The 22642-nt window shown below is 42.4% G+C and overlaps 1 protein-coding gene across 1 annotated transcript in view; it reads right to left on the bottom strand.

Annotated features, from left to right (window-relative positions):
* Nucleotides 1-22073, bottom strand: part of LOC144753056 (uncharacterized) — a 36475-nt gene extending 14402 nt beyond the window's left edge. The window contains exons 1-3 of the mRNA XM_078640853.1: nt 21976-22073; nt 20741-20808; nt 18713-18857 (exon numbers count right to left, since the gene is read on the bottom strand). Coding sequence (XP_078496979.1) covers nt 18713-18857; nt 20741-20808; nt 21976-22028 — 266 coding nt within the window. The 5' untranslated portion in view covers nt 22029-22073. The remainder of the gene's footprint in view (nt 1-18712; nt 18858-20740; nt 20809-21975) is intronic.
* Nucleotides 22074-22642: the final 569 nt, after the last annotated feature.

The following is a 22642-nucleotide window of genomic DNA, read 5'->3' as shown; positions in this document are numbered from 1 at the left end:
GAATACATTCAGGTGGAAACTGCAGAAACCAGAGTTAGCAAACCTCATAAAATATACGAGATAACATTACGTATAGAGGGAGATAAGACTAGGAAAGTAAGGGGTCTATTTTGGGATAACCTTTCCAAAGGCTATGACATCCTTTTAGCTGAGAAAGACTGGCCACCAGAGTTTGTCAGGGAGTGCCCTCATGGCGAAGAAATGATTATGCCTGCCTTCTCAAATCATATTCCAATGCATAGAAAATATACATATGCAAGAAAATGGGCAGTAGCCCAAGCTCCTGCATTATACAAAAATTATGTTGGACGGGATGAGGACTCTCCTCCTCACAAAATCCAGTTAAAATGTCAACCAACTGCACAAAGGCAGTACCCAATCAAACAAGAAGCTAAAAAGCAAGTCGGGGAGATGTTAGATCAACTTGAATACCAGGGGGTGATTGAAACATGCACCTCTCAATTGAACAATCCTTTGTTTCCTGTCTCCAAGCCAGATGATTCATATCGTCTAGTTTTGGACTACAGACACCTTAACTCATGTTGCAAAACATTTGCAGTACAAAACTCACAAAGTGCAGCACTTATGAATAACATCGTGCGCAAAAAATACAAAACGACATTAGACATCTCTAATGGATTCTTTTGTCAAAACATTGCACCTGAAAGCAGGTATTTGACCGCTTTCTCAATAATGGGGTCACAAGAAAATTTCTGTCGACTCCCACAGGGATTCAAGAATAGCCCAGAATTATTCTCAGCAAGAGTAACAGAGTTACTACAAATATATGATGATGAGGCATTATCTTATGTCGATGACATCTATCTCACAGATGATGACTTGGACACTCACTTGAAAAGAGTGAACACCATAATACTTGGGATCGCAGCTGAGGGTTACTCAACTTTAAAAAGTCACGAATTGCCCATCTAACTGTCCTGTTTTTAGGATATGAATTATCAAGTGAAGGCAAAAGCCTAGCAGACAACTTCTTAGAGAAGTGCGCTGTACTCCAAGCACCAAAAACGCTGAAGAACTTACAATCAATACTAGGTTTCCTGAATTTCGGAAGAACATACATTCTAAGTTATGCAGAGAGGGTCAAACCTCTCTATGAATTAATAAAACCTGATTTCAAACCAATCAATTGGACTCAGAAACACACAGAAATTTTAAGATCATTACAAACAGACATGTTAGCTAAAACTAAATTGCAAACACGCGAAAACACACGCAACCTTGTAATCCGAGTCATCCCAGGAAGATGCGGATTCACGTACCGGACCTCTAATGAGGGAGAAACGGTACCAATAGCTTACAAATCACACTTGTCCACACAAGCTGAAAAAACATTTAGTCTTACGGAAAACATTGTAAATGCGGTTCAAACTGCTGTAGCAAAAGAAAGAGCCCAAGCACAAGGCAAAAGGATAACTGTTGTAACAGCAGAATCAGCCTTTGAGGCATTAACAAGCCCACGCAATTTGACTAACGTGGCATTAGATCCAAAATGGATCGAATGGGTAAATTCTCTTGCTGTAGAAGACGTGAAATACTATTTTGACCCGAACATAAAAAAACTAGAAAATCTAGAATATGAAGAAGAATATCCTCTGCCAATCGACATTCTGCCTCTCGAACAATATTAATGTGTAATCTATATGGACAGATTTGCACAACATTACGATGTAGAGAAAAAATCCTACAACGCAGCGTGCGGAATTGTTAAAGGTCGCTGGCGCTTGGGTAAATTCAGACCATTAATTACCAAAGCTGAATCAAGCAGAAACTGTTCAACTCAGCGAGCTGAAATAAGATCTTTATAGATGGCGCTTGAAAATGCTGATCGCGAATTCCCGATACTTCTAATAATGACTTGCAGAACTGGGTTCAAAACGAATTGAAAGATGACACAGGTGCTACAATAAAGCATAAAAAGCTTTGGGAACAAGTAGTTATTTTGCAGAAAGAACTACAAAAGACTCACGTGATCCATACACTGAGTCATCAGCGTGGTGGCGTTCACGCTGCAGGGAATTCATTGGCTAACACAGCCACAGCGGAAGCAACTAATCCGGCTTCCGTAGCCACAAAAAAGCGTTCAGAAAAATACATAGACGGGGAAACCATGCTGGCAGTAAAAACGTCTTCAAAAGGCGACTGTGCAGCACTACCCGTGAACTATCCACTCAATTATACATACATAATTGATGCAAACTCCGTTCCTTTTGCTCGAATCCCTGGAGTGGGGGATAGAGTGATTCCAAACACGAACAGGAGAATCTTCTTGATTCAAGAAGCACATATGGGATTAGGTCTGAGGCACCAGGAGATCAAGACATCTCTGGAAGAATTACAATCAGAATACTGGTGGCCGGGGATGAGCCTGTATAACTACAAATTTGCAATGGGCTGTCAAAACTGCAACAGAGATCGTAGTGGCAAACCGGCCGGAGTATTGCCAGGACCCTTCTTTTAGAAAGCATCAGACTATCTATACGCAGAAATCCAATAGGAGAAATGCGTCCCATTTATGTTTAAGACTAGATTCACTTAAAAATGTAGACACCAGCACTCGGCTGACGCCAGAACTATTATAAAAGATTTGCGAGTCCATATCGGCACATACGCAATTGGCATGCTACATTCTGACCAGGGTCCTGCTTTTAGCTCTCGAGCTTATAAGGAGGCCATGACCAGCATGGGCATTGCATTGCGGTACTCTTGTCCCTTCCATCCTGAGGGAAATGGGATTGTGGAAAGAAAAAACCGGGACATAAAGCAATCTATAACGGCGAGGGTATTGGGTTCGGGTGATGGGTGGGTCCAACATTTAACAAGTGTCCAACGTAGTCTTAATAATCTGCCAAGAAATTCTCTGAAAGGTTTCAGTCCGTACAAACTATTGTTCGGGACTAGAATGCACATTCAGGACCTCGATAGTCGGACTTCAGAGGTAGAAGAAAAATGCTTTGATGTCAAAGATCGTTTGGCTATTTTACAGGACTTAAATGAAACAAGAAAAGACCTGAGCAACATAAAGTTAAAACAGCAGCCAACAGCCACTGAAGATAAACCACCTATCCCAGCAAGGCCTGCCTGGATTCCAAAGATTGGGGATCTGGTCAGAGAGAAGATTGCGGTGAAGAAGGAATTTGGGCCTTCTTACAGAAAAGCAGTACCTGTCTTAGCTATCAGCGAAACAAGATCAGTTGTACTACCGCCCCTTGCTGGTAAAAAGGAGAACCGAGTTGTATCCATCGACCTGGTAAAACCACAATCATGTGGCCAATAATAAGTAGTAGGCCCAGTGGACTCCCAAGAAGTAGCAGAGTACCAAAACTTGCTACAATACAAGAGGTTCAAACTGAGAGACTAATCACATTCGATAAACCTGCAGTGAATAAAAAAGGACTATGCAACAATGCCATGGAACTTGTGCCTCTTGAAACCCAAATTGCAACAGTTCGTCAAGAAACACCAGTCTACAACGATGTAGCCTCAGACTATGATAATAAAACAAAGAAAAATCCAAAAGCAAATGAAAATTCGGAAGCAATTCCAATAATTGACAGAACTGCATCTGGCTACTTCATCAATTTCGATGACTTTTCTGAGGATCCAAGCGAGTCTGAAGAACAGCCAACAACAAAAACTTTTAAAGACAAAGTAACAGAACTCTTTCATCAACTCAAAGAAACCTATCTGATTTCTCCATGGATTGAATTTTGGATTGTGTTAGGTGTACTTTTCCTCCTGCTTTGGCTCATCATGGTTCTTTGTTTAGGAAGATTTATTGAGGGAAAATACAGTACAATGGACACAGCAAGTCAGAACATCAACTTGGTCCTAAAGCCACACAAGTCATCTCACATCGAGAAAAGAGAACTATCATCAGTGAATGTCACAGCCAATCCAATACCCGGTGGGGTAGCTTGGGACAAAACGTATTACGAAATCTATGGCCCGGTTGAGCTCTTGAAATATCCACATCAGTTAAAGATTTCATTAAGTGACTTTGTAAAACCGAGTACATTCTCTGATGATTGGGACTTTGAAAGTATTAATGATATGATGTCAGATTTAGTAATGTCAGCAAAATTTACAGAACATGATTATTTACAGGGTTCATCAAATTATGAAGAAATGTATTGCTACAACCACTTTGCACATCACTATTTGCACAAATCTGCTCAACCTAGAAATGTTTTTAATTATAATCAATAGGAACATTGTGCAACTCCACCGAAAGGTAGTTCAACAACATTTTTCGGGAAATTCCCGTACTTCTCAGGATTTAACACAAGTGATGCAGAAACGTTTTATTTCAAAATGTTAAATAAGACAGGAATGAAAACGATGCTGACAAATACTAAATTGATTTATTCAGAAACATTTAATGAAAAAATGATTACATTTGGTTTTGATTTCTGGAAAAACAACATTGAAACAAAAACCATCTTGGGGTACCAAAGAATGGCAGGTACAAGGTTTAGAAGCATTATTTAGAGCCTGCATGATCCCAGAACAAATTATATTCTTGAATGACACCATTCAACAGACAACCTGTCTTGGCCTAGCCAAAATTAAAGACTTAAACAAACCGTCTATTCCAAAGCTAACACCTGACAGTAATAGCACTACAGATGTTGAGATAGACGTATCCCATATTTTTAACCAAAACAGAACACATCCTGAATGGAAAAAATGGTTGATCTGGCCCACAGACACAATAACTGTCAAGATAGATTCCTGAACAAAACACAGGGGTTAAAAATGACCAGGCCAGACCCAAGATACTCCCAGAGACAACATCCAGGGATAGTCACAACATACAGTGTTGGGAAACTCTGCCTCGAATGGCTACAGAAATCCACACTGGCTGAAATTAAGCAACACTTGACTTTACTTAAAGACGGTGCTGACTTGCGTGATTTCATTATGGGACCACGCAAACAGCATCAAAAACGTTTCATAGCAGCCGGTATATACGCTACTTACAACGAAGCTTGAAAAGTGATGCAAATTAAAACAGCAGAAAAAATACAAGAAATTGATCGTATTAATTTGGAAAAAATCATTTTCTGTTGTGGACAATGGGTTAATGACTCTGTCCTCCAGAATATATTCACTGGACAGTATTGTATCCTCTACTATTGATATCATAGAGCTGGACTTACTAATGTTACAACACGGTCAGTCCCAATTACGTTCTATTGTACAGCTTGGCTGGACGTTGCAAAATCTGCGTTCAGGCTACGTGCCATGGCGTTTAATCAACACAACGTCATTATTCTCTATCTTTAACCTTACTGATACACAAATCAGTTTGGCACAAAAAGGAGCAGACTATACGATTCTGAGCATTGAAAAACTTGAGAGATTACCATTGACAATGTCAGAAAGACATGTCATTGAATGGATAATACATGGAATAATCACATTTCCGATAACAACTTTCCAATTTAAATACTGTCAAGAGTATATACCAGCGGGCCAGTATGAAAGGGTTGGGTAAAGGGTACATTAAGTCATCGTGGAAATTACCTTATACACACACATGTTACAGTGAAAAGAAACAGAATGTATTTCTTAGTGGAAAAAATTGTAAACAATCACTAAGCAGTATACTTCTGTGTCAAGGTATTGACCTGCATGGGGCCTGTGAGGGGACTTCAAATAACCTTTCATGTCACCAGCACGGCACACCTGCACCACAAATAGAGCCATTCTTTAGACGACTTTCTAACGGGAGTTACATTCTAATAGTGGACCACAGCTGTTGTGGCATGGTGCTAGGAAAAGCCTATCTCGTGAGCATGAGTTCCATGGTCACTTGCTGTATGCAAGTATTGTATCCACACCGCACTCCAGATACGGAGGCAACAATTTGGCCTTCTTTGAATATCTCTTCTATTCGAATTGATACTTTAAGCAGAATAAAGTCTGTCCTTTTACAGACAACTGTGCCCTTAACGTCATCAAAAGAAACTTATGATCTGCAAGTTGCAAGGACAACGGCAGAGATACACACCCTTTTATCAACAAATTGCCCTGTGCATTTCGTAGAAATGCTAAGCCAAATCCTAAATATGTCTGATACCAGTGGTATCCCACATATATTTAAGACAATTTTTTCGGGACTGTTAGCACCCTTTGAAACAGTTCTGGGCATTTTTCCTAATTTTGTCCATTCTGTCTTTGGTGGCCTACCACTTCTGTTGGGACTCGTAGCAGGCATTTTATTTTTGATCCTTCTGCTCCGATATGGCAAGCCAAATCACAGACAAGACCCCAGCAACGATGGAAGAAACGATCCTAGCTATACGCTATCGGGACCGCATAACTAAAGTCCTTGGATTAGCCCGGCTAAGAGATCTGAATATGACCTCGTTTCTTTCATTCAGACCCATCTGGCAGAATTGCATCTTACCTGTGCTTCGATGTATGCTATGCGGAGAAGAATGCGTGTTGGACGTCTGTCTTACACTACCATCAGTAGTACCAATCGATACAGATACTTTGCTAAGTCCGATAACGGCTCATGCATCGTGTTGTCCCCAGCGGCTACCCATTCTGATGACGGCATTCGTTGAGACTTCACCACTACGATTAGGGGGTAGTGAAGTACGAGATGAGAGCAACATCACCCAGGTATGACCTTCTGTGAGCATTGCTGATCCTGACATCGATGATAGCAATCATTCTCACGACTGCACTGTTGCGGCATTTTCAAACTTGGTCGAACTTTCACCTGAAGTTGTAGACCAATTTTTTGAGAGTCTGTCTGAAATGATGTTCTCCCCTGAGCAGAAAGAATAACTTTTTTAAGCAACGAGCACACAGCGTTCCCTGAACTCTGAATTCAGCCTTCAGCTTTGATTAACAAAAGCTACTGAAAATATTTGGAACTATTTTTTCCCCTGAAGCGAAATTATTTTTTTTTCGCTTCCAAAATATTTACCTTTTTCTGGCACATGTACTCTGCTTAAAGTAGAACTATTCTTAGAGAACAGAGCTTCTATTTTAGGAACTCTAGAGACAATATATTACCTCAGCCTCTAGCACATGTACAGCATTTTGTATTAATATATAATGGAATGGTCTCGACATTCTTTTCTGTATTAAGAGCCATTTCATGTGTAATTTTCGCAAATCATTCGCCTGATAATTATATGCAATCCTTTCTTCTGAATGATAACACTGCTTGAAAAGCGTACAGCACTAATACTCACTTTCGTGTATTCCCATATACCATTTCAATATGCAAATGTATGTATTTTGGGGTGGGTTGGAAAACATATGCATCATTATATGTTTACTATTGCTTAGTTTTAAGCAATGAGGGACATTAGATCGTGGAGTGGGTGTTGTAGTTCTATCTAGGACCCTAAATTCGATAGTCCTGATTTATGCCCTTATGTGGTTATAATCAATAATATCCTTATAAAGGCATAAGAATCATATCCATATTTAGTCATAGCCCATGCTGTCCAAATTAAGCAAGGCTACTTCCCCAGGCTCCTAGCAAGTACAACGAGTTCTGTAAACAAACCAAACCTCCAGCAACCTGGGAATTCCCCATTGCTTTTGTTTTGATTTCGTCCTAGAACTCCTGTGAGCACTCTAAGAACGGCCAGTTCTTAGTGACATCTTTATTGACGTCTTATGTCCAACCTTACGTCAAAACCCGGCACCTTTCAGGTATAAATATACCAACGCTGCCTTAAGCAAACACACGGTGGTGGTTTTGGAGCAGAGCAGCTATCTACTTGCCCGAGAGCCCAGCTGATGCGAGAGCCCACGGACGCTGCCCCTCCTCTTTGACGCACTGAGAGAGACGCTGTCTTTTCTCCTGCCGAGAAATCCAGCTCCGGTGTTTCCAGATACCTTCGCGGGTTACTGGGATATCAAGTCCTGAGAGAGAGATACAAGACCGCCTGCTTTCTATTAACCCAGGTACGAAGCGGACTAAAACCTTAGAGAGAATTCTTGATTCAGATTCTTGGCAAAACCAACTTAACTTAAACTGCTACTTACTTACTCCTTCCCACGTATTAGGCTTAGGTCAGGTACACCGGGGTAGGCGTATTTAGAAGCACCAGTTGAGTACGTTAGTCAATGTATATAAGTATGTATATATTTTATATATTTTTAAGTATCTTATGGCTAAGAAACCATATCAGTGCTTTTACAGTATTATTTCTTAATCCTCCTTTTACTGTACGCACTTTACTATGAGTATTGCAATTGTGGCAATTCATTTCTCTTGCATGAGAAAGAAGACTGCTCAATAAATAACAACCTTTTATTGAAAACGCCCGTCTCTCTTTTCTCTGCACTCTGGTGAAACTAAGTATGCACACTTGACTGAGTGAAATAGCTGTCTATTGTTTTCACACGACTCTAGAGATACACTCTTATTCTGAGGGAGCAAAGTTGTCATGTTATATGGTTGTCAGAAGCTAATCCCTTCTTGTCTATCCAGGGAGGTTAAACTCCTCGTTTATTCGAAAAAGTTTCTAGTGACCTCTGAGCTAGCTGGCAAAAACTTAAGTCTAATATAGTCAGTAGAGACCTAGTCGACCTCAGTCCTACGTCTACACCGCTGAATAAATTATTCCAATGCGCAGAGCCTATTGGGAATATAGGAACTACACTACAGTAGTAGTATTAGCAGTGTACTTACAGTTTAGCAGTTGTTAAAACAGCCTCGGCCTACCCCGTCCTCCACCAAGACAGGAGTGAGGCGGGGCAGGCTCGGGCACTTTATATACTATGCATGATGAGACGTGCAGTATCCGGTTAAAATCAATTGACGTTAGGTGTTTTCTCGTGTGCCTGTGAGGGTGTGGCGAGAAATAGTAAAATCAATCGCCATGTTGGGTGTGGGGAAATTATCCCTGATCGCAGGGGTAGATGATGTAAAGCCCCCGTGTGTGTTGAAGTAATACCCAAAAATATTTTTTTATCATGAAATGAGACTTGAGTGCCCAACCTGGGTTAATGTTCAGTAATCAGCCGTTAATATCTTTTATTGTAGAATGTGACATGGAAGTGCAAACGGAATTGATGCTCAGTATTGTGCCGTGAGATTCCAGTAGGTCGATAGATGTTGAATGCAGTGACGATCTGCCGACACCATATTACATGACTGAGGTACATGGTAGTGAAGATATCCAGTTGTGTGAGAAACTAACTCTACACTTCTTAGTAGCTCCAGGGCAGTCAGGTAGATATTTTTTGTTTCATGTGTGTTCATAATCCCCCCACCCAAAAGGTTGCGGCAGGTGACAGCGGAGCTATGTTGTGTGAACCTGTTAGTAGATGTTGTGCGTCTGTCCGTTGAGAATGCTCCCAACACCCCAAATAATGTACAGGCCTCTGTTGCTCCCTAGATAGGTTGGTGGTGCGTATATATATATATATATATATATATAGATATATATAGATATATATATATATATATATATATATATGTATGTTTATATCAGCACATACACACACACTGTTTCCACCCGCAAGAAATGTAACACCTTCACCTAGACGATCTGCTGCTTCCAACCACAGCTGAGCCACTTCTAGTATCGGGTACTTGAGGAAGACCAGTAAAAAACATGAGAGGGGGTCCAGTAACCACATCTCACCCGCCTCTTCTCATGTTTCGTCAAGACATTCCAGCCTGCTCCCACTTTAGGTTTATCCTGAACACATGTCACACAAAAAATGTCAAACACTAATGTCAAATCAACATAGGTCCTACAGATTCTCTAGACTGCTTAAACATATCAAAAGGGAAACCCTCAGTCAAAAAGGACTTAACAAGCAAAGTCAAGCAACAAAGGATCGAAGTGCAGCCCTCTAACACTCTTGAAGCAGTTCACAAAATCAATATCATGATATCATGGAGGAAGTAAAGTAATTAAACCCCAACATGACATCTACCGCAACAAAATTACATATACACCATATAAAATCCGTTAACATAAAGATGAGGTTAAACAACAAGTTAAGAATTGATAGGCACGCTCAGGAATTAAAATTTCAAAAGCATCTCCGTATACAACTTCAGGAAGAAATAGAATGAACAATTAACCAAAGAAAGGAATTACATCAAACTATTGTTTGCAAAGTCCTTGTCAAAGTTGTTAGACTTCCAAACAGATGAGCTTTAAAACATCAGAAAAGCATACCGCCTCAGCCCATAATCATGTCCACAAAAATCCCAAACCAATGGGTATAACTGGGGACTTTCTTGAATTCACACAAGCAATCTTCGCACTGCAAGCTACAAGGAATAGGAAATTATTTAGAGATCGACAATAAATCTATATCCCTCAAGACCTTGTAAAAACTATAGCGGTAAAGACAAAAATGCCTTATTATGATACCCACCATGAAGCACTAGAAGATGAAGTATAATGCATTTTGATCTTTTTCTGTCACCATCCGACCTTGCATATGAGGATAGACTACTTCTGCTTTACAAAGACCCTGCTCAACACTATGACAGACAAGGAGTTCAAACTAATTCTCCCTCTCTCACCACGTGTTCACATCTATCACTTTTAAGGCACTAGATGTGGTCGACAGTGTCCAAAACTACTACTTCGCTGGATAAAGTTTAACTGGTACAACAACTTAAAAGTTTCACATGGAGTACCTTGAAACAAATGATTCTCCAGGCGTATACCACTGACGATTACTTGAGATGCATACAAAGTGATGCTGTGAGGAGAAGGTATTGCACTGGTAAAAAAGATAAAGACAAGTGCTGAAATGATCTTAAGAATTTTTGAAAGACATTAAAAGATCAGAAAATGAGTTCATTCAACCTAATCATCCTGTTATGTATATTATGTCAAAACACACAAGGTGATGGACGGAATGTTGCACATTGGCAAAACATTCAGCCCCAGTCACAAATCTGGGTTTAATCCATCGTTATTTTGCTCACCACGCCACCCCAGTTCAGACATGACCATATGCAAATCAGTCTTAACACGGTGCCTCATGGGAACAGTCCAGACCGAACTGCCAAGCCATGTCTTCCCTGGACCGGAATCAAGCATCCTAGGACCGGTTTCTGACTATCAGCCGTCTTCAGACAGGATAGCTTGACTCCAGTGGCGTAGTGAGCACGGAACCCACGTCTGGGCATACCCTTCCCACATAGGGTGAACAGCAAAACACACAAGGTGATGGACGGAATGTTGCACATTGGCAAAACATTCACCCCCAGTCACAGATCTGGGTTTAATCCATCGGTATTTTGCCCACCACGCCACCCCAGTTCAGACATGGCCATATGCAAATCAGTCTCGACCCTGTGCCTCATGGGAATAGTCCAGACCAAACTGCCAAGCCATGTCTTCCCTGGACCGGAATCAAGCATCCTAGGACCGGTTTCTGGCTATCAGCCGTCTTCAACCAGGATAGCTTGACTCCAGTGGCGTAGTGAGCATGGGACCCACGTCTGGGCATACCCTTCCCACATAGGTCCAGGAAAGGCATGGCTTGGCAGGAGAAAGCTATGCTGAAGATTAAGAAACAGCAGGAAGCAAAACCAAGGATCGGATCTCCTCAACATAGGAGTCCAGCAGGGGTAGATATAATTTGAGGCACTGTGACAAAATTACAAGCCAGATCGCAATAAGTATTCTGATAGCAATTCTTTTTCAGAATCTAGGTCCAATAAAAGGGAGGAAAGAAGTGGACAGACTGAGTTTGCCGAAAGGATGAGTACATGAAACCAAAAAGCGAATCAGGGTGTGAAGCTGAGGTTAGTGTAACTGTGCGCAAAGAACCGAGAGGCTTGAGCTCAAAGACTCCCTGTAAGAAAAAGAAAGTGGCATATCCAGCAGAAACCATACCCTGCAAATCTACCACACAGCATAAATGCTGTATTCTGGCTTCATTTATCAGATGCTTATGACCTCACTCTTGCAGAGGGTGACTGGCCTTCGGTTTTTGTAAAGGATGTACTTCAAGGTAAGAAGGCGTTATTGCAGGAAATTTCCTCCACAGTACCTGAAGAACTCAGGAAAAATCATGCATGTGAATGTTAAAATAGAATTGATTAATTTAGTGAGGAAACAATATAAAAGGACTCTGGATATTTCCAAAATGTTGCCATAATGGAGTGCCTAAATCCATCCCCTTTTTTTCTCTGCGGTTTTCAATACAAGTAACTGAGATTACCCATGGGGTATAAGAATAGCCCTAGGCTTTTTGCAGCAATAATTATTGAGAAAAATGCAAGAAGATCCTGAAGTATTGTCATATATCGATGATACATACATTATTGATGAGGACTTGACTAAACACCTGGCTAGGGTCAATAGAATACTGACTGTGCTAGCTTGAGGCAGGTATAAAATTAACTTAAAGAAATGTATAAATTGCATATTTAAATGTTTTTTCTTGGTTATCAATTATCTAATGAGGCAAAAGTTTTGAACCTGACTTCCTACAGAAGTGTGCTACTTTGCAACCTCTGAATACATTGAGAAAATTACAAGCTCTAATAAGGTTTCTCAACTTCGTTACTGCTGATTTGTCACATTATGCTGAGCAAGTGAAGCCTGTGTACGAGCTAATGGCTCCCACATTTTCAGGAAAACATCAGACAAAAACACAGCTATCTTATGTGAACAACAAGAAGATATTTTAGAGACAAGAGGCTCATTACGATGGTGGAAAAACAGCCACCGCCGAGGCAGCGGTGGCGATCGTTCCACCATAGCCATGAGATTTACCCCCTGCCACATTATGATGGCGGTGGGTATCGCGGCGAACGGAAAGTTCAACCGCTGCTTTTCCGCCTGTAGCAATCATCACGAATGCCTGGTGGAGCAGTCAGCATGCTCACAATGGCGGCGGAGCCTAGCAGGCTCCACTGGCACAATTATGATGCTGGCGGAAGCCAGCCTTTCTGTGGCAGTTGAACTACCATTCAAAGGCTGGCGGAGAATGCCTTCAGGGCCTGTTGCGTGCCCCCCTTGTGTTGGGGGGTGGTGTGGGTGCACTGGGGGGGTACCCATGGTACCCCCCTTACATTTCACTGCATCAAGTGGCAGGCACAGTGTAGTGCCTGCCACGTAGTGCAGTGAAATGCACAACATGCTCTTTTTAACATCGCGGCGGTGCTGCTGTAAGCAGCCACGCCACAATGTTAAAGGTGCAGAATCCGACCGCAGTGGTGACGGTCCCATCATAATTGTATATGCGGGACCGCTGCGCGCATGGCGGTCAGACCCAATCACTGCTACGGTGGCGGGCGGACCAAGTCCACTCGCCATCGTAATGAGCCCCTAAATATTTACAGACTCAAAATGATAACAAAACTTAGTTATTAGAGTAAATCCTAGTACCTCAGCCTACAATTACATAGTTTGCAATGAGAGATAGACAACTCCCAAAGAGTGCAAGCCCATCTGTATTATATATGGTGTGACCCTACACTGAGACAAGTGTTCATTATTTCAGAGCTCAATCGAGTTCTTTGGGTATGTCTTTAGTCAGGATGGATTTCAGGTAGATCCACGGAAATTTCATGCCATACAGCAAACACCAGCGCCAACCACAGTATTGGAGGTACAAAGCTTCCTTCGGATGGCCACGTACTACGGGCGATTTATACTTCACCTCGCCACCATAGCCTGGGCCCCTGCGAGTCCTCACCAAGAAAGATGCTGCGTGGAATGGGGCCAAAAGAAGGTGGAGGAGATTCAGAAAGTCAAGAAAGCACTACTTGTAGAGACCACCATGGAGTACTTCGACGCTGCCCGAACCCCCGAGCTGTTGGTAGACGCCAGCCCTGTAGGCTTAGGTGCAGTCATCACGCAGGAAGAGGAACCAGGTAAATGGGCACCCCTCGCATTCGCGAGCAAAGCTCTCACGCCCACTGAAATGCGCTACTCCCAGATTGAATGGGAAGCGCTGGCCATTAAATGGGTATGCAATCATTTTCATCTATACATCAGTGGGCACCCATTTTGAGTCATGACGGATCATCAACCATTAGTCCCACTGTTCAGAGGCACGGCCCCACACCCATCGCTGAGGATTGAATGGTGGGCGATACAACTGCAACACTACCAAATGGAAATTGTGTACAGACCTGGAGTGAAGAATCCTGCAGATTTCCTCTCCCGTCACCTGCCAAACCACGGTGGGAAAGACACCAACAATGATACCCAGTAAGAAAAATATGTCAACATGATCTCCCAATGGTCATGTCCCCGCCCCCTCACCATAGAGGAAATCAAGGTGGCAACCACAGATTACCCCGTTCTGGCTAACGTGATGGACTCCCTACACAAAGTGTGACTCACTGGTTAGAGCAGGCAGACCCTGAAGCAGAGGTCAGACCCGGGACCAGGGTTCAATTCCCGACGCGGCAGGGTCTCGAGCTCAAATGTCCACGGACTCGATAATTCTCGCTTCGGTGCCTGACCTAATCATGGGTTCACACTCTGCAACTCTGGGCATTAAGCTTGCTTAATCTCCACAACGGCCCCCTGCGGCGGGATGCCTGGCTTTCACCTTGGGGATGCCCTGTAGGGGCTATCTCACAGGGAAAAGCCAGGACGGGTTCCCAAGGCAAAGCGCTTAGAGACCCCTGGGTTATAAGCGCTATATAAATCCAAACATACATACATACATACATACATACATACAAAGGGTCGTGGCAGCACTTCCTGCGTGATGCCAACAACTGGTACGCATCAGACAAGGAACATCTCTGGAAGTTATGGAGGGTGCGGGACGAATTGAGCCAGACAGCTAAAGGTCTATTACTAAGATGATCCCGGATCGTGATCCCGTTCAGTCTCAATGAAGGACCAACTACCCTTGCACACGTAGGTCACCAAGGAACAGTGCGGATGAAGTTACGCATGAGGGAGAAGGTGTGGTTCCCTACGTTGGAAGCAGCAGTGAACACCTTAGTACAGAACAGTTGCTCCTGCCAACTCACAAGCAACCATAAACAGCTGGTGCTGGTAATAACAGTGGAACCTGCCACTAAGCCATTGTCAAGAGTCAGCCTGGATTTTAGGAGATTCCTGGACAGACGAGTGACCGTTCACAGCTACTCCAAGTACCCCGTGGTTGTGGTAATAGAGTCCACGTCATTCACTCACCTATTACCGGTCCTGGAAAGGGCCTTTGCGTTGTTCGGCCTCCCACACGAACTCAAAACAGAATATGGTCCCCCATTCAACGGAGTAGAGTTCAAGGACCTGCTCATGTCATTGGACATACGACACCATCGGATCACCCTTCAATGGCCAAAAGACAATGGCGAAGCCTAGCGCTTCATGCATACGCTAAATCAAATCCTGTGTATCGCCGTGGCAGAACAAGACAACCCGGAGACACCGTTACAACGATTCCTGCGAGAATACCGCAGCACCCCGCATTGCACAGCCCAAAGGTCCCCCTGGTCCTTAATGCTCGCCGAACACAGACGAGACACCATCCCCGTGGCCGAGGGCTGGGACCAGCTACCCTATGATCCAGCAAAAACACAAGGTTGGCGCACCCGGAATAACAAGTAAGCCAGCCGACGGAGGGGAGCTAAGCCTCGCGGCATCGCACCGGGAAATTCGGTCCTCTTTGAAAATTCAAGACGGCCTATGAACCAGGCTCTTGTATTGTGAAAAGAGTGAACGTAACAGCGATCACTGCTAGAGGCGGCACCGAGAAGTCTGACAATCGGGACCAGAAGAGGTCATAAGGATACCAGGCTCGAAGACAACTGAATCGGAGAAACTTCTCATCTGGGCTTGAGGGGATCCTGCCCCGCAGGTTCTCCTGGGTCTTTGCCAGTCCTGGCTAAAGAGAAGAGGGTGCCAACTGTCCTGTCACCTCAGAGGTCTCACTCAAGTAGTCATCGCACCGACGACGTTACGACCTGAGACCGAATCCAAGACCCAATCAGAGACTTAAGGATTTTGTTTGTTAAATGGTTGTTGACTTACATTTTGCATACTGATTTGGGAAGGGATGTAATGACCCCCATCCCGTGAGAGTGGAACATGGGGATCCAGTCTGGAAGGGCTTGCAAATATTGTAAATCCCTCTGGCCAGGCGTGGTCAGAGGTTATAAATAAACGGACTAGGGTCGCCCGGGACCTTCGGCCCATAACTGTTAAAGTGTGTGCATGTACCTCATTTAGCGCTCCCCTGCTGGGCCTGTTAACGCCGCTATAGTAAACTCGAATGAACTGATTTAGGAATTTCTTTAATCCAACATGGCTAAACAGTTCTCGTGAATTTCGTATATTGAGACTACTTTTCAATGCAATACTGCATGTTTAGCCTTTTCTTTGCTGCTAGTACAACTTACAATGGTTTGCAGATGTCAGAATGACAAGATCAGTAAAGTACAATCTACAAAGATTTTACACTAGAACAGCCATGTCATTCTGAATGTGACCTTTTGTGGGAGCTGACATATTCCTGTGACCTGTTAGCTCAGTTGGTTATAGTGTGGTGCTAATAACATCTAGGTTATAGGTTCGATTCCCCTATATGTCAATTATTTATTTTACTTTTCTAAATGTTGAGTTTTCAAATTTTCACAAGTACTTATTTTACTTTTTAATTGTTTTTGATAGATTTATTGTTTAAATTCGAGGTAAACCACAGCGTACGAAGCATCTTCAAAGGCAATCGTCTGACTTGTTAATCATTTAAATTCCTTGGTAAACGATGGGTGTATTTGGGTGTGTGCATTGGAGAAGTAACAATTAGGCAAGTCATGCAGGCATTGGGTGGATGGATGGGTGAATGTGAGCTTGTGGTTCATTGGATGAGTAAATGCACACCAGTCAGTACACCTTTTTGGTGAGTCAGAATCACCCTAATTTTAATGATATTCACCCTCCTAAAAAGCAACATGCCTCCATATAGTACTGTAATATCACACTCTTTACAAACCTGCATCACCTGCCAAAAAATATGTTTCTCTACTTACGTCACCATTACAAGTTTAGGGCAAAATTCTGATCCTTCTACAAAGGTATTCCAAAGGGTTTGGAATATGGGAAAGTTGTCAGAACCTTGCAGTTTTACCCTGAAAGATTGTGACAGATCGAGCCTGCCTATGTGTCTTTTGCTGATGATATAAGCAGAAGTCAGGAAAAAAGAAAACTTGCATTCCTTCCTTTTATTTCTTTGAGTTCAGCTGCCCTCCTGGCCCCTATCCTCATTTCCAAAACTTTATATTGTGCTTTTATATGAACTTTCAGCATCTGCAAGGTGCTGCTAGGTTTTTCCTTTCTCTAGAAATGTCTTTTGTGTGCATTTCTGTTTTTAGGTCTCGCCTGGCGTTAGCAGCACAAATGCGCTGCCCTTGCCTTGCGAGGCCTTTTGGAATCAATACCGATTCCAATGTCCACGCGGACGGACAGAAGATGTGCACACGTACGGGTCACAGCACCCTGTCCAGTTTTAGCCCCACCCACCTGGACTGTAGGCATCACGGGTGGCGTGACCCTTTAGGCACTTTTTTAGGGGAGAAAGCCCGATGTAAAGGCGCCACTCAACAAACTGGCAAACTGTATTTTTCAATGTTTGATGCTTTTAATAAGCTGCTGCGCTGCTTACTAAAAGCATCAACCCATGTGCTTCCCGCCCATCTACTATATGTTGGTCTCTCTCGCTCATTGCTTCTACCACCTGCATCCACCCTCGGTGTTTCTTTCTTTCTCCTGTCCTCCTTGCTGTTGCCCCCACCTGCACCTTCTATGTTGGTTCCAGCACCTGTGTCCTTTGACTTGCATGCCCCAGCTATGTCCTTATTGCTCACCCCCATCCGCATCTCTAAAAAAGCAAAGCACTTGCATGCTACTTATTTTTCTTTTCTTTTGGTCATGCTGTCTCATGCCCCTCGGCTCTCACTGCCATTTCCCGCCCTGGCTCTGAGAAGGAAAGCTGATTTTTTTCACCCTCCCTACTTGAAATAAAGTAGCCAATCTGCATACTCACAGCAGCTGTGAAATACACCATTCATGCAGGGAAACATTAAAAATGCAATAGGCCTCGCCTTTCATTAAGTTAAAGCCATTTGGTTTGCTATTCAATACCATTAGCAAAGCAAATAGCTTTAACTTAATCAAAGACGAGACCTATTGCATTTTCAACGCTTGTTTAATATACAGCTCCAAGACAAGTGTCCACCACCTTGGAACAGTAATGTTAAAGCCAAAACGGCGACCAATGCATCATGCCTTAAGCATACATTCCTTAATGATACATGCACATGTATACATTATGCTGTGATGGGCATTTTGACTCTTCATACGCAACAAGCACTGGAAAAAACAGAAGTTTGATGTTTTCCTTTGAAAGGCAAGACTGATTGGCTTTGCCAATGCTTGTTTAAGTTAGTGAGCTTTGCCTCCTGGAGGCTTGCAAACCTTCAAAAGGTGTCAAGCTGGAAGACTTGGAACTCCCCTACTATACACACAAATTGCAGAGTCAGTTTCGCCACCACTGCTAAGCAAGTCTACGCTTTTTCCATTAATAGGCAATGTATAGCTGCTTGGTCAGATAAACTGTTAAGCACCATTGCTAACCTACGAGAATTCTTATCTTTAATTGGTAATTTTCTAGCTTAATAATCACAGGACAAAAAAATCCCCTTTAGACTTGACATGGATTCAAGAGATCATCAGATGTTTAAGAAGGCAACCCACAATACCTTAGGCTGCCCTGTGTTTCCTGTGGGCTCAGAGTTAAACATGACGGCTGTGAAACTGTTTCATGGGGCTTCTGTGTTGTGCTGGTGAGTAACTGTTTCTTCACAGGATTTCTCCGGCAAGGAGAGCCTAATTTGTGGGTCACACCTGGCCAAGAAACATTAAAACATGTTAGAAAAAGGAAACATTTGGCGTATGCTAGATTGTTCCTAGAAATAACAATTATTTTGGAGGGGGTAAGGAAGAATACATAGGCTTTTACACTTGATTTTGAATAAAGAGGGTCGTGCTCATGTGTTTTTCTCATGAATGTTGCTCTCTGAATTTATACTACCAAACTCAGGCAATATGCATCCTACGCGTGATACACATGAGGCAATAAAATCAGGGGGAACAGAATTAGAACAGGAGATAGGATTGAACGGGAGGGTTCATTGGAAGTCAGTGTAGTATCCATTAGTCCCCCTTTCCAGAAGGTTATGATTAAATAGAATCGCGGTACTTCTGGAATCATCTTGAAAGCGAATAAGAAATTCCAAAGTCTGCGAGCTTCACAAACTTACATTTACAGATTAATTAAATTCCATTTCTTGCTCAATATCTCAAAAATGAACATTCCTATAACGCAGAACTAGGATTATAAGTATATGTGCTGTTTGCACTTTAGAAACTAGTTCATTCATTCATTCAAGGATGAAACTTGAGTCAATAGAACAGATCGAGTCCAGCAGCAGACATAGATGACTTGATTTTGACAAACCAAGTTCTGCCGGGCAAAAGAGACCCAATTTGGTACCTTACTGCCTATTTCCATTATAATACACATCATGTTTAATAGTGTCTCATGGTCAACAGATTTCAGGATAAAGGAAGATTCATTACACTGCACTGCCATGGTTGCAACTAGGTCTGAAAATTGGTTACTAAATGGGTTGTCAGTGCAGGATGGTCTGTAAATGAGAACAAACACAAATATTTTGGCCCATGTATATTTTTTTGCGTAATAAATTGATGATATCACACCCCCATTTTGCTAGATCTGTCTTGGTTTATGAATCTGTAGGATGAGTTTAATAGCCATGTTTCTAGAACAATAAGGAGTCTCCTTGTGTTTAGTGAGCAGAACCGCTCTATGGTCATGTTTGGTTGTGCAGATTGGGCATTGTTCAAGCTAACAGCACGGGTATCGTTTTTCCAGTGCATCTGAGGGCTTACAATGGGTTTCATATACATGGCATTGTATCGATTATCACCTTATGATCCTTGGTAGGTGTTCAGCTTGTGCCTAGAGACTTACAGGTCCAAAACACACATGGTTATTACAGGAGAGGTGTAAGTAAATTATGGATTCTGAATACTTTTTCGCATGTATTATTGAAAATTAAACTTGGAAACAAAACTATGGGAGACTGGGTTGTTAATAACAGAGCAACAGAGAGTAGATAGAAAACAGTTTAAGCACCGGAAGGATTTAGGAGAAAGGGTAAAAGTGTCTCTCAACTAAGTAGTTAAAGGTGCTCAATAATGTGGTAGGGTTTGCATGCCATTGTGATCCCATTGTGATGCATGGGTTTGCTAGTCTTGTTTGGTTGAATCTCCTGTGCACAGGTGAGTAAGGGGAGGTTCTGTTCCATAATGGCTCCCTGGTAGGGCTTATTGTGCAGAACAAGCATTTGAATCAATACCCTTTACCATACATTCGGGAACTGCAACATATACAGTATGTAGTGTAGGAATATGTATCCCTAAGTAGCAACACAATATTGGAAAATGAGTCTGAAGGTAAAGAGACATTTTCAATAATGCAACAGAAACACTTAGGGAATACTTTGTGTCATTAACATAACACGTTAAAGTGTCTATGATGCAAACGGGCATGGAAAGAAGAGGCTTGCTGTGCTCACCCCATTAAAAGCCTCATGCAACATGAATAGAATACAAATGGCCATTGGTGACCAATCACAGACCTTATTAAAGATGCATACACATTACTAAAAGTATGTTTTGAAGGCACTTCGTGTTTTACTCACTCGTGATGGGAAACTGGTGTGGCGTCCCTCCAAGGCCATTTGAAATCTCTTGGTCCAACACTTTTAATCTGTAGCATAAGGAAAATATAATTTAAATACTGAAGTAAGTATGTGTTGAATGCCCCAAACCTCAATTTTGCTCCCAACATAAAACACTGCCATATCTAATCACCCACTCAGTAAGTTGTGCCACTAACTGTGCTGAACTGCTGCCAAATCAGACAGGTTCAGTGCAATTACTTTACAGAGTTTTACAAGTTAAGGATATTAATGGCAAACTAGATGATACAGATAGATTGGTGTCATTTCTCACCTCTGGATTGATACTCATTGTTTTCCATCTGGTGGTGTTAATTTCCCTTTTTTAGGTCCTCCTCATCCTAGTTGGTTCTAGGACAGTTTTAGTGGCACCGGAAAATCGCAGGGACAGTGGGAGTAGTACAAGATGCACCTTAAAATCATATGGAATGTGGGGGTGGTACAAGATACCCTTTGAATCTAATGACATTCCTTAAAGTGGCATCAGAAAAATGTTGAGGCCATGTCTGGCCTGTGTAAGTTTTAAAGTCATACACAACTAGAAAAGGTCCTGTGTCAGATGAATAATAGGGCAGCAGGCCTGACCATAGGGCTACAGAGGACAACCGAGAAGAAACAATGGTTATTGGTCAGTGTGTACCCTCAACAGTGACCATGTAGGATGTGTCGAGCCAGTAGATCCCGTTGATCCATGAAATATTGATATTGCAAGTTATGGTGCTCTTACCTGCCATTTTGCCTCAGCCTATTTTGCTCGACAATCTGGGTTTCAAGGTCAAGTTTGGTTATAAGAAGATACAGCAATGTTATTTATTGTGAAGTAGACCCCTATGTGCTTGAACATGAACAAAGAAGCCACATTGAACTACCCGCCAGCTACTGAACACCACTGTTTCAATCAACTGTGTGGAAGGAGTGTAGTGCATGTAATAGGTGCCAAGAAAACCAAACAATTCTTTGGAATGCAAAACTAGATACCCTTTTCGGATACAGATTTCTTTTATAGGAGAAAATAAACTTTCCTAATTGTCATTTACGTAGCACACGCATAGACCTGTGGTGGATTAGATATCCGGAACATGTTCTGCATCTTTAAAATATATTCTGTGAAATTATCTTTCTTCGACAGAATTTCATGTCAAAGCTTACTGGCCTTCCGGGCCGCCGGACAGTGGTCCGGTCCCTTCCAGCAATACCTGGATCGCTTTATTTTCACTGTGAGGGCGCAGTGTGGCCGAGCCGTCTGCATCCACGGAGACTGCTGCTCTCTGCTGACCGAGCCTCCTGCTGACACCCTGGACCTTGCATCCTCAGCATCTCCCTGGTGTGGATACAGATGAAATGGTAAACAACCTGCCCTCTCATTGGCTGTAGTCCAAGGCCCATGACCAATTGGAGTTATCAGAAATCCTTCGCTCCGTCAGGCTATACATAACACCATTTCACAAGCCTAAATAAATGAATGTGTGAATGCAGAAATATCATGACTATGTGACAATTTCATAAGGAAAAAAATAAAGTATATTGTGTTGAAAGATCTATTTGTGCTGTTTTTGTAAGGGTCAAGGGTACAAGTCATGGGTTAGAACCTAGTGGAGTTGAATAAACACCAGCCAGTCGGCATAAAGTTTGCATAGTGAAATAGTAACGCCCCCCCTGACATCAAGATGTAAATAACACAGATGCATGACTGGAATTCAGAAAATAATAAGCCCCAGTGAGAGTCTGGAGATATCATAGGTGCACTCTGGAGCGCTCCCACCAGGGAAAGGCATCAATTTATCAATCACAATTAGGACAATATAAACGAGTGAAAAAACAGACTAGGCTTTCTTTAAAAAAAATACAATCCACAACTGCAAA

This window comes from Lissotriton helveticus, chromosome 5_1 (assembly GCF_964261635.1).
Source record: "Lissotriton helveticus chromosome 5_1, aLisHel1.1, whole genome shotgun sequence".
Taxonomy (NCBI): Eukaryota; Metazoa; Chordata; class Amphibia; order Caudata; family Salamandridae; genus Lissotriton; species Lissotriton helveticus.
This window is presented reverse-complemented; position numbering and strand designations above follow the sequence as displayed.